At 36.5% G+C, this 16,739-nt stretch overlaps 1 protein-coding gene and 1 pseudogene across 1 annotated transcript in view; one reads left to right on the top strand and one right to left on the bottom strand.

Moving 5' to 3' along the window:
• The window catches only part of EFCAB13 (EF-hand calcium binding domain 13), a 112,836-nt gene that overhangs the window by 20,653 nt on the left and 75,444 nt on the right, over nt 1-16,739 (bottom strand). The window contains 2 exon segments of the mRNA XM_057535190.1: nt 6,121-6,264; nt 11,041-11,112. Of these exon segments, the coding sequence (XP_057391173.1) occupies nt 6,121-6,264; nt 11,041-11,112 (216 nt within the window).
• Nucleotides 6,487-7,027, top strand: LOC103004391 (polyadenylate-binding protein-interacting protein 2-like; annotated as a pseudogene).

The following is a 16,739-nucleotide window of genomic DNA, read 5'->3' as shown; positions in this document are numbered from 1 at the left end:
ATCTACCTGAAAAAGAATTCAAGGTAATGATAATAAAGATGTTCAAAGAACTCAGGAGAAGACTGGATGAACAGAGTGAGAAGTTAGAAGTTTTTAACAGAGTTAGAAAATATACAGAATAACCAAACAGAGTTAAAGAACACAATAAATGAAATGAAAAATACACTAGAAGGAATCAACAGTAGATTTGATGATACAGAGGAACAGATCAGCAAGCTGGAAGACAGTGTAGTAGAAATCACTGAAACAAAACAGAAAAAAGAAAAAAGAATAAAAGAAAATGGGGACAGTTTAAGAGACCTCTGAGACAACATCAAGTGTACTAACATTGCCATAGGGGTCCCAGAAGGAGATGAGAGAGAGAAAGGGGCAGAGAGCATATTGGAAGACATAATAGCTGAAAACTTCCCTAACCTGGGAAAGTAAACAAACATCCAGATACAGGAAATACAGAGTCCCAAACAGTACCAACCCAAAGAGGATCACACCAAGACACATTGCAATTAAAATGGCAAATTAAAGATAAAGAGAGACTATTAAAAGCAGGAATGGAAAAGCAACAATTTACGCACAAAGGAACTCACATAAAGCAATCAGCTGACTTTTCAGCAGAAACTCTGCAGGTCAGAAGAGAATGGCCTTATTTAAAGCGATAAAATGGAAAAACCTACAACCAAGAATACTGTACCTGGCAAAGTTTTCATTCATATTTGACAGAAAGTTCAGAAGTTTTACAGACAAGCAAAAGTTAAAAGTGTTCAGCACCACCAAACCAGCTTTACAGGAAAAGTTAAAGGGACTTCTCTAAGCAAAAAAGAAAAGGCCACAACTAGATAATGAAAATTATGAAAGGAAAAAGTTCATTGGTAAAGGCAAGTATACAGTAAAGGTAGTAAATCAACCACCTACAAAGTTAGTAAGGAAGGTTAAATGACAAAAGTAGCAAAATCATCTATACCCACAATAAGTAGTTAAGGGATACACAAAATGAAAAGATGTAAAATATGATGTCAAAAACTGTTGAGGGGGTTGCAGGGTTGTTAAAATGCATTTGAACTTAAGAGATTGGCAACTTAAAATAATCACATATATTGATATATATAGAGAGAGGGAGAGATTGCTATATATAAATCTCATGGTAACCACAAACCAAAAATCTATAATAGATACACACACACACAAAGAAAGAAATCAAAATAAAACAATAAAGATAGTCATCAAATCACAAGAGAGCAAAAGAAGAAGAAAGGAACAAAAAAACCCTACCAAAACAGCTTCAAAACAATTAACAAAATGGCAATAAGTACTTACCTATCAATAATTACTTTACAATAATGTAAATGGACTAAATGCTCCAGTCAAAAGCCACAGAGTGGCTGAATGGAAACAAAAACAAGACCCATATATATGCTGTCTACAAGAGACTCACTTCAGATATAAAGACACACACAGAATGAAGGTGAGGGGATGAAAAAAGATATTCCATGCAAATGGAAATAAAAAGAAAGCCAGGGTAGCAATATTTATCAGACAAAATACACTTTAAAACAAAGATTAAAACAAGAGACAAAGAAGGACATTACATAATGATCAAGAGATCAAGCCAAGAAGATATAACAAATATATATATATACACATACATATATATGTGTGTATATATATACACACACACACACACAATAGAAACATCTAAATACATAAAGCAAATATTGACAGACATAATGGGAGAGACTGACAGTAACAATAATACTAGGGGACTTTAACACCTACTTACATCAATGAACAGATCATCCAGACATAAAATCAATAAGGAAATAATGGCCTTAAATGACACATTAGACCAGTTGGACTTAATAGATACCTATAGGGCATTCATCTAAAAGCAGCAGAATACAAATTCTTTTCAGGTGCACATGGCACGCTCTCCAGGATAGATCACACACTAGGCCACAAAACAAGTCTCGACAAATTTAAGAGGACAGAAATTATATGAAGCACCTTTTCTGACTACAATGGTATAAAACCAGAAATCAATTACAGAAGAAAAATTGAAAAAATCCAAACATATGGAGACTAAACAACATCCTACTAAAAAACTAATGGGTCAGTGAAGAAATCAAAGAGGAAGCCAGAAAATACCTAGAGATAAATGAATGAAAACACAATAATCCAAAATCTATGGGACTCAGCAAAAGCCATTCTAAGATGAAAGTTTATAGCGATACAAGCCTACATCTGGAAACATGAAAAATCTCAAATATACAACCTAACCTTACATCTAAAGGAACTAGAAAAGAAGAACAAACAAAACCAAAAAATAGTAGAAGGAAAGAAATCATAAAGATCAGAGCAGAAATAAATGAAATGAATATTAAAAAAAAAATTAAAAACATCAATAAACAAAGAGCTGGTTCTTTGAAAAGATAAACAAAATTGATAGATTTTTAGCCAAACTTATCAAGAAAAAAAAAAGAGAGAGGGCCCATATCAATAAAATCAGAAATGAAAAAGAAGTTACAATTGATACCACAGAAATACAAAGGATCATGAATTTACTATGAACAATTATATGGACAATCTGGAAGAAATGTATACATTTCTAGCAATCTATAATCTTCCCAGACTGAATGAGGAAGAAATGGAAAATATGAACAGACTGATTACCAGTAACAAATTGAATCAGTAATTTCAAAAACTCCCAACAAACAAAAGTCCAGGACGAGAAGGCTTCACATGTGAATTCTATCAAACATTTAGGGAAGAGTTAACACCTAACACTACTCCAGAAAATTGAAGAGGAAGGAACTCTACTAAACTCATTCTACACAGCCACCATCACCCTGATAACAAAACCAGACAAAGACAGATTCAATGCGATTCCTATCAAAATACCAATGGTATTTTTCACAGAACTAGAACAAATAATTCTAAAATTTGTATGGAAATGCAAAAGACCCCCAAGTATCTGAAACAATCTTGAGAAAGAAGAATAAAACTGGAAGTATCACACTTCCTGATTTCAAACTATACTACAAAGCTATAGTAATCAAAGTAGTATGGTACTGGCACAAAAACAGACACAACGGAACAGAACAGAGAGTCCAGAAATGAATCCACACTTATATGGGCAATTAACCTATGACAAAAGAGGGAGAATATACAGTGGGGAAAAGACAGCCTCTTCAATAAATGGTGTTGGGAAAACTGGAAAGCTACATGCAAAAGAATCAAACTGGACTCCTCTCTCACACCATGCAAAAAAAAAATTCAAAATGAATTAAATATATAAATGTAAGACCTGAAACCATAAAACCTCTAGAATAAAACATAGGCAGGATGTTCTTTGACATCAGTTTTTGTAATATTTTTTTTGACATGTCTCCTTAGGCAAGGGAAACGAAAGCAAAAATAAACAAATGGGACTAAATCAAACTAAAAAGTTTGCACAGTGAAGGAAACTATCAACAAAACGAAAAGGCTACCTACTAAATGGGAGATGATATTTGCAAATAATATATCTGATAAGGGGGTGAGTATCCAAAATACACAAAGAATTCATACGACTCAACATCAAAAAAACAAGCAAACATATTAAAGAACGGGCAGAGTATCTGAATACATATTTTTCCATGAAAGGCATACAGATGGCCAACAGGCACATGACAATATGCTCAACATCACTAATCATCAGGGAAATGCAAATCAAAGCCACAACGAGATATCACCTCACACCTATCAGAATGGCTATTATCAAAAAGACAACAAATAGCAAGTTTGGGGAAGGATGTGGAGAAAAGGGAAATCCTGTGCACTGTTGGTGGTAATGTAATTTGGTGCAACCACTATGGAAAACAGTACGGAGGTTTCTCAAAAAACTAAAAATAGAACTATCATATGACCCAGCAATTCCACTCCTGAGCATATATCCAAAGAAAACAAAAACACTAATTAGAAAAGATATATGCATCCCAGTGTTCACTGCAGCACTATTTACAATATTCAAGATATGGAAGCAACCTAAGTGCTCTTAAATAGATGAATGGATAAAGTAGATGTGGTGTACATGTACATGGAATATTACTCAGCTATAAAAAAATTAATAAAATCTTGCAATTTGCTGCAACATGGATGGACGTAGAGGGTATTATGCTAAATGAACTAAGTCATACAGAGACATACAAAACTGTATGATTTTACTTATGTGTGGAATCTAAAAAAAAAAGAGAAATGAACAAAAATAATGAAACAGAAACAGATTTTTAGATACAGAGAACAACCAAGTGTTTGCCGGTGGGGAGAAGGAGGAAATAGGTGAGGGAGATTAAGAGGTACAAACTTCCAGTTATCAAAGAAATGAGTCATGGGTATAAAATGTACAGTGTGTGGAACATAGTCAATAACTATGTAGTATCTTTGTATGGTGACATATGGTAGTTAGACTCATCCGAATGATAAGTTTGAAATGTTTAGAAATATCAAATCACTATGTTGTGTAACAGGAACTAACATTGTGTTGTAGGTCAATTATACTTTAAAAACAAACAAACTCATAGAAAAAGATATCAGATTTGTGGTTACCAGAGGTAGAGGGTGGAGGAGGAGGAATTGGATGAAGGTGGTTAAAAGGTACAAACTTCCAGCTGTAAGATAAATAAGTACTAGGGATGTGATGTGCATCATGATAAATATAATTAACACTACTGTATGTTATATATGAAAGTTGTTAAGAGAATAAATCCTAAGAGTTCTCATCACAAGAAAAAATTTTTTCTATTTCTTTAATTTTGTGTCTATATGAGATGATGGATGTTCACTAAACTTACTGTGATCATCACTTAATGATGTATGTAAATTAAATCACTATGCTATACACCTTAAACTTATACAGTGCTGTATGTCAATTATATGTCTATAAAACTGGAGGAAAACAAGAATGAGGTAGCTTATATAATAAAACATGGAACAATATCTAAGATACACTGTTACTTTTTAAAGCAAGTTATGGGATATTATGGACATAGTAATCTAATTTTTAAATAATAATTTGGAATATACAAATGTTCACTGATGTAAAGGAAAAAAGCCTAAAAGAATATTTACCAAATATTAACAGGGGTTTTCCAGAGGGTATCATTACTAGAGGCTATACTTTGTATTTCGTACATTTCTGGTCATTAAAATTTTTGTAACATTTAAAATATTGCTATTAGTATATAATACAATTTTCTTATTTTGACTACAGGAAAAGATAACAACCTATGTTTTCCCAACTTTCCCATCACAAATGCACAATTCTTAAATGAAAAAATATAGTCAAATTTACCATAATTGGAAGTGCTCAAATATAGATGAAACAAACTTCTGTCACAGATACTACAAAGAAGATTAAGCACCCAGTATAGTGTTTGACTAAATGAATGAGTCCTGAGCTGTTGCTTTTTAACAGTTTTACCATAAAGATCTTATCAATAAAATTGGAAAATTTCTGGGTGTCTCTCAAAGCCTTCATACAGTCTTTAACATTCACCATATTGTCTTCTGGAAGGAAAAGAGAGAGGGGTCACAAACAAGAGTTTGTGGACAAGATAATATTAAAAATACAGTATCAAAATCAGCATACAACTTTTATATATTCTTAAAAACTTTATTTACAAGATACTTTGGATTCATTTTCATCCAGTATGCCTTGCAATAACCCTACAAGATTGTAGATACACTAGTTCTGGTTCTGCCTGCAAAAAAACTAAAATACCAAGAAACTTTTAAAGTCCAATAACTTAACTCTGCCCAAAGTGACAAAGCTAGGATTTCTATTCACAGATCCTGAATTCCCAAACTATTCTTCAGTCACTAAATCAAGATATAACTGAGGAGAGAGGATTCCAACATGCCCACTCCCCACAAAATTTCAACCTGCTTGTTAAACTTATTCTCGTAACTGCAAAAGAGGAAAACTCCATTTCAAAGATAATGTTCAAAGTAACAAGCAAATACCTATAGATATTTGCTCAACAAAGGAATTGCATTTACTTGAACAAAGACCTTGAACACTTTCTTTATAAGTACTCCTACCAAAACAAAATGAGACAGAAAACCTGATAGAAATATTTAAATGCTTACCAGAAACAAAATCTGATTGAAGGATTTTCTCTACCTCTTCTTTAGGTGACTTAATCCCAATATCTCTTAGAAAGCCTTCCAAGTCCTTCCCAGGTATCATGTCACCTTCAGGCAAATCAACAGCTAAGACAATCTCCCGTAACTCTAGAAATAGAAAGAAGTTATTTAGTAATTGATCTAACCTCTGATTTTAAGAGCAGCAGCCATCACTAAAGGCTTTTGTCAGTGGCAGCCATATTCCTGAATCGAGGAATAAGAAATCTCAGCGAATAATCCAGCCCTCAGGAAATTCTATGTCCAGCAGTACAATATGGTCTATCATGTTTCTCTGGTGCTAATATAAAATTAGCACAACCTAAGCGCGCCTCGAGCGGGGGAGCGGTGCTGCCTGTGGAGATCCGCGGAGGCCGACCGGATTCGTTGGCTGCCGTCCCCGCTGCCGTGCACTGGGTTAAAAACTACATCTAACGCCAACCATGAAAGATCCAAGTCACAGCAGTACTAGCCCAAGCATCATGAGTGAAGAAGTGATTATTAACGGTCATTCTCATGAAGATGACAATCCATTTGCAGAGTACATGTGGATGGAAAATGAAGGCGAATTCAACAGACAAATAGAAGAGGAGTTATGGGAAGAATTTATTGAACGCTGTTTCCAAGAAATGCTGGAATAAACCACATGAGTGGTTTATTCCAGCTCGAGATCTCCCTCAAACTGTGGACCAAATCCAAGACCAATTTAATGACCTTGTTATCAGTGATGGCTCTTTCCTGGAAGATCTTGTGGTCAAGAGCAATCTGAATCCAAATGCAAAGGAGTTTGTTCCTGGGGTGAAGTACTAAAATATTTGAGTAGATGGGGCTATCTTTTGGTGGATGTAGCGCAATTTCCACACTGTGAAGGCAGTATTAGAAGACTTAATTGTAAAAGCTCTCTCTTGTCACTGTGTTACACTTATGCACTGCCAAAGTTTTGTTAGTCTTGCATACTTAATAAAACTGCTGAGACTGTTATTAGGTAAAAAGCTGTCAAACATTTACCAAAAATAGAATTGGCCCATGGCTTGATGTGAAGACAGGGAGGAAAGAAGCACTAGTCAAGTTGTGTCAAAGCACCAAATTAAATGACCTCTAAATCTTAGTGAATTGTCCTTTTTGAGACTAAACTGTTCTCTTAGGGTTAACTAATACTTGTTAATGTCTAAACTCTTTTTAAATGAGTAAATTTAAATTAAGTTCTAGTTGTTAAGTGAATTTCTCAGTTCAGACTTAAAGTTGCATTTGCCCCCATCAAAAAGAATCTCCTTTTTCTGAAGAAGGCTTGTTAGTTAATTTGAAATAATTCATTACAGACAAGTATGTCTTTGGTTACTGAGGTTACAAGGTAGTGAACCTAAGTCCTAGCTTTTATGGTATGTTTTCATGTAAGAAATATTGAATTCTCCTAATGTTATATCGAGAAAGTATGTGATTTGCGAATTGCATCCTCTTCTAAGGAGTCATTGCATCATAGCTATACCTGTCTGTGTAAAGTCTAACATTTGACCAACCCATAATCCAACTGAACAAAGAAATTGCAACATATGATTTGAGTGCTGCTTTTCCTTGCTTTGTTAACCATCTCTACAATAGTCTGCAGCACAACTTTTCTTTTAACAAAGCTAGAACAGTTTTGGCTCCTTAAACTTCTTATTTGGGTAGGTTAAGCTGCCATACGTATTCAGTGTGAATAGTGTTTAAGTTGAAAATATTGTAAAAAAAATTATATATTTTAAAAAGTATTTAAAAAATAAATAATAATAGAACTGAAAAAAAATAAAATAAAATTAGCACAACCAAAATGATTCATATAGCTGAATTTTTCACTGCAATTACATAGAGTAGTTATTTTACCATGGAGCTCTAATAGTTGCGAGCAAAATTAACTTTCTTTATTGAGGTGAAATAAATTTCAGAATCATGAGAAATATAAAATATGAAACACAAGTATCACAAGGACTCATTCACCTTTTCTTTTCAATTCTACCAGAACTCAATTGTACCCTAGCAACTGGAATTCTGCTGCATGTCCAGCCCTTTCAAAGGAGGTGTTAAGTCAGATAGACCTGCATTCAAACCCTGACTCTGGGATTTGTGACCTGGAACTGTGTGACCTTGAGCAAATTTTTACTACTTAACCCCTCTATAAAGCTCAGTTTTCTTATATATATAATGAGATTATAATAATACCTACCTCACAAGGTTGATGTGGAGATTAATATGATAATGTACTGAAAAACACTTAAAACAGTGTTAGACACATACTAAGGGCTTAATAAATGTCATATTATTAACAGCGATAAAATAATAATTGTTATTGTTATTATTATTATTAAAACCAACAGGAACTAGCTACAAATAGTAATCACAGCTTCTTAGTTCCTTAGATCCTGCCTCTCTTCCTGTCCCCCTAACATCATTTGGAGGCAACTGCAAATGGCAATGTGAGCTTTGCCAGCACCTGAAAACCTGTATCAGCTCTGCTTTTTTGTCTTAACTAAAACTTGGTTTCCTTTAAAATACTGTTTCCTTGCACAACCATCTTGAGTAGAGTCTGTTCATCCTCCCATGCTCCACATATCATAGCACCAGGAAGCCGAGCAACATTCTCCTAGTTTTCTGCTGCTGTTGTCAGCCTATTTTAGTTCCAACTTCAATCAAACTTTATCTCTCCCCTTTGAGGCTCAAGCCTGATATTCAACTATGCCACCCTCCTGACACCATCCTCTATTACTTTCTGATCACTCCTTCCCATTCTCTAAGGACTTTGGCATGTTGCTCATAATCCTCCCTCAACCCCATATCCCATTATCATCCCATGACATTAAGGATGATCCTAACCTCAGAGCACCTTGACCTCTTAACTTTCACTAGCCTTCACTTCTTTTCCAAAGTCATCCACACCAATGGCTATCCTTAATCCTCATCATTACCTAGTATTGCCTGCCCTACCCCTAATATCTTAAACTACAAGATCAGACACTGACCAAAATCCTTTAAGACTCTATGTGTCTTTGCTGAAGGGAAGCACAGAACTTCGCACACTATGCCTCCTCTCCAGGCCCTTCCAAGTTCTCCAGCAGAGAGTCTAGGCACAGTGAACTAGCCTGATCAGTTAGTAATGGAGGAAACATTCTGAACATCCTCAGGCCTGCTATGTTAACTCTTCTCTTCTCAGGTAGCCCTTCTTTACTCTTCCCTGTAGTTATTGGCCTTACATTGCGCTGGCTGGCAGATTCCAATGCCATCCCCCTAATCCCTGTGACCATCCCCCAGAGTCAGGTACCTAACCTATATCTATCTGTTCTCCTTTCTCAATGGTTTAATTTCAATTTTTTTTTCTTCCTTCACATAAAAAGTTACTTGTCCTGAATACCAGTCTTTCTGAGCCCTGCTCTCTGATTTCAAAATTAACGACCATTTGCTAAGCAGATAATACGTACCTAATAACTAGGTTATATGCTTTACATGTGTTTTTGCAGTTGATCCCGACAACTCTATGAGAAACATGATGTTATTAGTGTCCTTGTTTTAAAGATGAAGAAATCAGAATGGCCTAGAGTGAGCAGCCAGCTAATAAGTCAAAGAACCACAAACCCATCTCTATCATACTCCATAGCCCATGTTCTTTTCTACTGCTATGCATTGTTTCCTATAGCTTAGCTAATCTAATTAACTACTATGCTATGTTGATGCTAATTATGTTATGACCCAGGTAAAATATTTATATGTAAACAACAAAATATTAAACATATTTCTTAACCTAAAAGAGAAACTCTTATGGCAGTAATTTCATATGCCAGGGCAGACTGAGTATTGAAAATCTGTAAAGTATTTGTCTCCTTCTTTGCCCACAGAAATGACTCTGCATTTGTTTCCCTAACATTTGTCTGTGTTGTCATTCTTTTCCAGAGAGTGCTCACTGACCAAATAGTCATTTGAATGGTTATTCAAAATTACCAGTGATGTTAAGTTTTAAACATATTTTCCAAACAAGAAAGTACACAAACTCCACAAGTACTATCTTCATTGGTTTCAGTCCTACTTTTTAAACTTTTAAACAAAAATGGAAGTCAAATAATAGAAAACCTGTGCCACCAAACTGCACATGGTCTCTCTGGTATTTAACAAAAACTAAAGAAAGGAACATGTGGAATGTCTATTAAAGAAGCAAGGGACTTCCCTGGTGGTCCAGTGGTAAAGGATCCACCTTCCAGTGCAGGGGATGTGGGTTCGATCCCTGGTCAGGGAACTAAGATCCCACATGCCCTGGGGCAACTAAGCCCGTGCACCACAACTACTGAGCTCGTGTGCCTCAGCTAAAGAGCCCATGTGCCGCAAACTACAGAGCCCATGCACTCTGGAGCCTGCACCACAACTAGAGAAGAGAAAACCCACATGCCACAACTAGAGAGAAGCCCGTGCGCTGCAACGACGATCCCGCATGCCACAATGAAGACCCGACACAGCCAAATAAATAAATAAATAAATATTAAAGAATCAAAATATTTATGAGAAGTTGTATAATATAGAAGCCTATACACAGGATGGAGTCCTAAGTCTGAGGCTTAAGATGATATACAGAATATTCATATCTGGAAAAATTTTAAAGCCAGTAGCTGACTTTACATAACGCCCCAGAAACAAAAAAGGATTAAAAATAGCTTTAAACAGACCCCTTTCTAGAAAGAGCCTTTTTCCTTTCATTATGAAAGCTGCCAACTTTTAATCAAAACCAAGTTTTGCCTACCTTTAAACAGATCAATGCCAACATATTAACCAGAAATTAGCAGAATCAGAAAAGGTAAAAAACAAAACAAAACAAAAAGGCATCCCTTCAATAAAAGTAAATTTAACAGTCACAAGTAATCCAATACTTACCTTCTAACCTGGAGGCATCATGCATATCCTTTACCACTTTTGCAAATTCTTCAATTTGTACTTTGTCACCTTCTGCAAGAAAAACATTTAAGATAAATCAGCCTCACTGAAGCAAAAGTTGGATCCAATAAAGCAATCTTTGCAAATGTGAATTATTTGATGTACTCATAAGAATTATATTTCCTTTGCATATTGTTGAGTGACCAAAAGATTAATTTTATGGAATGAATAAATCTTAAGGTTACAGAAGTCAGGCTGAGTTTTTCATTTCCATTAGTCAAGAGAAACTATGCAATCCATATCCTGAGAAATAAAACTGAGACAAATCTCAGTTTAAGTTAAGCCTTTCAAATGTTTGAAGATAAAAATACCAGATTAAAAACTTTTTCCAATGTCAGATGTTTCTATAGCTATAATTTCTGACTGATGTTTACACCCATTTCTTACACAAGAACACATAAGTACTAGATTACAAAGTCAAAGTGACAAACACAGGAGACAGAGGCAGCTTTGTTTTCTGAGTCTGGAACAGGGAAAATTAATCCAAGGATTTAGAATTGCTATAGTTTATGATCATAGACTAGAATACAGCATAGTCAGCAAAGTGTATCACCAGCAGATAAGAGCCTGCCTAGGGTTTAAATATATAGCTACAGTGACCAAAAGGTATATGAAAAGATGTTTAACATCACTAGTCATCAGGGAAATGCAAATCAAAACCACAGTGAGATATCATCTCACATCTGTTATCAACAAGAGGTAACAAATGTTAGTGAGGATATGGAGGAAAGGAACCCTATACACTGCTGATGGGAATGTAAACTGGTACAGTCATTATTTTTAAAGTATGGTGGTTCCTCAAAAAATTAAAAATAGAACTAACATATGATCCAACAATCTCACTTTTTAAAATTATATATACATGATGGAATATTATTTAGCCATAAAAAAGAAGGAAATTCTGCCATTTGTGACAACATGGATAAGCCTGAAGGGCATTATGCATTTCATTACATGAAATAAGCCAGACAAAGAAAGACAAATACTGTAGGGTATCACTTATATGTGGAATTTAAAAAATAAAAAAAGCCAGTTTCACAGAATCATAGAAGAGATGTGGGGGGGAGGGGAAATGTAGGTCAAAGGGCACAATCTTTCAGTTATAAGAATAATAAGTTCAAAAAAAGAAAAAGAACAATAAGTTCAGAGAATCTAATATACAGCATGGTAATTATAGTTAAAAATATGGCAATCTGGTAATTTATACTTGAAAGTTGTTGAGAGTAGATCTTAAGCATTCTCACCACTCACACAAAAAATTAACTATGTGAGGTGATGGTGTAAATGTGTTCATTATCTTGATCTTGGTAATCATTCCACTATGTCTTTCAATCATAATGTTGTACACTTTATATACAATTATATTTGTCAATTATTACTCAATAAAGTTGGAAATATACATACACACATATAGCTACAATTAATAATTTCTTATCTTCTATCTTCCTTGGTTTTTAAATTAACACCTGAATTTTTAGGAACTGTACTCTATAGTAAGAGCATGTGTCTTTATTGCATTTTTCCTGCTTCTGTCTTTTAGTAGGGCCCTACATCTCCCTAACTACAAGAGCTCTGCCTTAAATATGTCAGGTATCTCTCTGATGTGGGGAGAAAGGGTAGAGAAGGAATAGGAAGAGTTTGTGTATCCCATTTCCCATGATTCTTTTATACTCTTATCACTATGGATAATCTCCTACCAGCCTCACATCAACCAGCAAGGCAAGATAATCAAATGTTCTAAGATCACGTTACAAAAAGACCTTCTCAATTAAGTGCCTTCAATTTATAGCAGCTTAAAGACCAGCTTAAAGTAAGTAGTAGGCATTGCAACTCAGTCACCTAAGTGGAGCTCCCTCTGAATCCAGTACATATATTCAAATACAACTAAGTTCAGCTACTTAGAATTCTAAAAGAAAGAAAGAAAGAAAACAAAACAAAACAGTGAGCCATCTGAGGTGATCAGGTGCTGATAACACTAGGAGGTGACCTAACAAAATCTGCATCTAGGTTTGGGGACACAAATCTCTGTGACCTATAATTCCATTTGATCCTTAAGTTCTTACATATGCTGAAACAGAAAAGCAACTACTGGTTTTAGAAAAGATTCCTTGGGCACCTTTAAATACATCCTATGAAAAGACATGTGGGTGGATAGAGATTTTGGAATTTGGGGCTCATTCTTTGCTAAACCACCAAAACAAGGTTAATCACAACTGGTGCCAGGTTTCAAAGTTAGAGCCTGAAATAAATATTCAGATCTAATTTGAACAGATATTGCACAAAAGTAGCAATATAATGAAGACAAGTTCCTTGTCAGGTTGTCAAGCCCAAAAGAAAACAAAGTTATTAAGCTAATTTCAACCCCATCAGAGGTTAGAGTCAGGAGGAATAGAACATATACATATCAGTTTAAGTTTAAAAATCTAAAACAAGTAAAGCTGGAGAAACCAGCAGAGAAGAGAACATCTGAGGCCTTGTGCCTGGCTATGCCTATAATTATTTCCTCCATATAATTCCTAGCCTATGGATTCAGTCTCTCACATTCGCCTTAACTACTTTCCCCATCATCTTGACATATTTTGGCTCAATCCCAACTCTCTTCATTTAGGTCTTTCAGCAGAAACAGGAGGGACTCAAAAGCTGTATAACTTGATATTTGGGAAGAATTTCTGAATTTGCCAAATGATACATACCTTTCCTACTTTTCAATGCTTTTTTGTAACCATTATAAAATTAATTTTTAAATTTTAAATATACTTTAAAATATTGAGGAGTCAATATGGAATACCAACAATAGCCAAGAAGTAATTCACTAGTTAGAGGGAACCCAAATCTGTTTTTTTTCTTTTTAACATACCTGGTCAAAAGATTACCTCAGGACAATAATTTTAAAGTTTTTTCTCATATTTCTAAGGATGTGTTGAGATGCTTTAGCAGTTCACTTGGTCATTCTACCCACTTTGGTCAGAGAAACTCAACTTTTATGTTTTATACATTGGGGTACTCCACAAGATTTCATTTGGAACAAAAGGATTCTACTGCTTTAACAGCACCAAATATAAACAAAAAAAACAAAAACAAAAATAACAAATTTCAAAACTTTGCATACCACCACATTAAAATAAGAACTAAGTCACTTTGTGCAGAAGGCTTAATGCTAAAAGAAGAAATAGTGTGACAGATGGGGTGCACATACAGTTTTTAGTATCATGTATATATTTGGATTTAGATGGTAAAATAATCTACATTTTACACACTGTATTTTTGCTTCACAAGTATACAATAATGAATAGGATACAATATATGGGGTTTTATTATCACAAAAAGTAATTTTATTGATAGCTGAGTTATTTTTATAACTCATAAAATATTATTTTATTGGTCTGATTAAAATAAATGCTATATAATACTTTCTCTGATACATGTTGCCTACAACTTCCATTCACTGTATCAAAAGAACCTGAAGCTTTGCCACAGAGGAAAAGAGAGGGGGTAAAAATCCCTATTACCAGGTAATTAATACCCTTCTGTTTTCATCAACCCTTCTTACCTCAAATATCCCAATAAGGAAAACAATCAACATACTTAAAGCCCAAAATTACCAGCCTCAATTAAACAGGAGCTTAGCAGAGAAAAGGGGGTAACAGCTCTCACAGAGAAAGACAGTTCTTTGACAAAGACCCCAGACAGCACGCTCATGTTACTAGGCTAGTCCTGCATAAACATTCCATACAAAAGAGTATAAAAGTACATTTGTAACTTCAAGGTACTAAGAATATGAGAGAGTAGAAATGATCACATGTAGCTGTGGACTCTTTCTTTCCTACATGCAGAATATCAGCAGTAAATAATGGAGTATTTATTTTTAAAATTTTAATCTATGGTCTTTGTTTTACAGTACTTTTGTGAACTTTATTTTTTTGTTTCGTTTGAATCATTTTTTACTTGCTAACTAAGTAGAGGTGGTAGCCACCAGCAGGTGTGTTTTCCTAGCAAATTAAATAAAAACTTATTTCAACAAAATAGTATGACTATCCCAAGTAGTGTTAATATAAAACTGGAATATAAAACATTTCATAACAACCCCCTCTGCATTCTATTGTTCACTGGGATATACTATTTTCCAGTAACATGTTACACAACTTGAAAGTAGTCATGTAACCAAGCAGGACCCTGTGGGGCCTTCCACCTTCCCAGGACAGAACCCCCCAACCCCACCCCTCCCATTGTCCTCCACCTGCCTCTTTTTTTTTTTTTAATTAATTAATTAATTAATTTATGGCTGTGTTGGGTCTTCGTTTCTGTGCAAGGGCTTTCTCTAGTTATGGCAAGTGGGGGCCACTCTTCATCGCGGTGTGTGGGCCTCTCACTGTCGCAGCCTCTTGTTGCAGAGCACAGGCTCCAGACGTGCAGGCTCAGTAGTTGTGGCTCACGGGCCCAGTTGCTCCGCGGCATGTGGGATCTTCCCAGACCAGGGCTTGAACCCATGTTCCCTGCATTGGTAGGCAGATTCTCAATCACTGCGCCACCAGGGAAGCCCCCACCTGCCTCTTATATGTAGAAAAGCTTTACTCTCCCAGGCTTCCCCGGAGTCTCAAAAGGCTGGCTCAAGAGTTAATGCCTATGGGGAGGACCTTCAAGATGGCAGAGGAGTAAGACGTGGAGATTACCTTCCTCCCCACAAATACATCAAAAATACATCTACATGTGGAACACCTCCTACAGAACACCTACTGAATGCTGGCAGAAGACCTCAGACTTCCTAAAAGGCAAGAAACTCCCCATGTACCTGGGTAGGGTAAAAGAAAAAAGAAAAAACAGAGACAAAAGACTAGGGACAGGACCTGCACCTCTGGGAGGGAGCTGTGAAGGAGGAAAAGTTTCCACACACTAGGAAGCCCCTTCACTGGCAGAGACAAGGGGTGGGCGGGGTGGGGGGAAGCTTCGGAGCCACAGAGGAGAGCACAGCAACAGGGGTGCAGAGGGCAAAGCAGAGAGATTCCCGCACAGAGGATCGGTGCCGACCAGCACTCACCAGGCTGAGAGGCTTGTCTGCTCACCTGCCGGGGCGGGTGGGGGCTGGGAGCTGAGGCTCGGGCTTTGGAGGTCAGATCCCAGGGAGAGGACCCAGGGAGAGGAGGGGTTGGTTGTGTGAACACAGCCTGAAGGGGGCTAATGCACCACAGCTAAATGAGAGGGAGTTGGAAAAAAGTCTGGAACTGCTTAAGAGTCAAGAGACCATTGTTTTGGGGTGTGCAAGGTAAGGGGATTCCTTCCCTGTCTGCCCACAGAAGGCAGAGCACCACCTAAACAAGCTCCAGAGATGGGAATGAGCTGCGGCTATCAGTGCGGACACGAGAAATGGGCAGGAAATGCTAATGCTGCTGCTGCAGCCACCAAGAATCCTGTGTGCGAGCCCAGGTCACTATCCACACCTCCCCTCCCGGGAGCCTGTGAAGCCCGCCACTGCCAGGGTCCCGTGATCCAGGGACAACTTCTCCAGCAGAACACACAGCATGCCTCAAGCTGTTGCAACATCATGCTGGCCTCTGCTGCTGCAGGCTACCCCCCCACCCCCCGCATTCTGTACCCCTCCCTCCCCCAAGCCTGAGTGAGCCAGAGCCCCCTAACAGCCACTC

The sequence above is a fragment of the Balaenoptera acutorostrata genome, chromosome 20, assembly GCF_949987535.1.
Source record: "Balaenoptera acutorostrata chromosome 20, mBalAcu1.1, whole genome shotgun sequence".
NCBI lineage: Eukaryota > Metazoa > Chordata > Mammalia > Artiodactyla > Balaenopteridae > Balaenoptera > Balaenoptera acutorostrata.
This window is presented reverse-complemented; position numbering and strand designations above follow the sequence as displayed.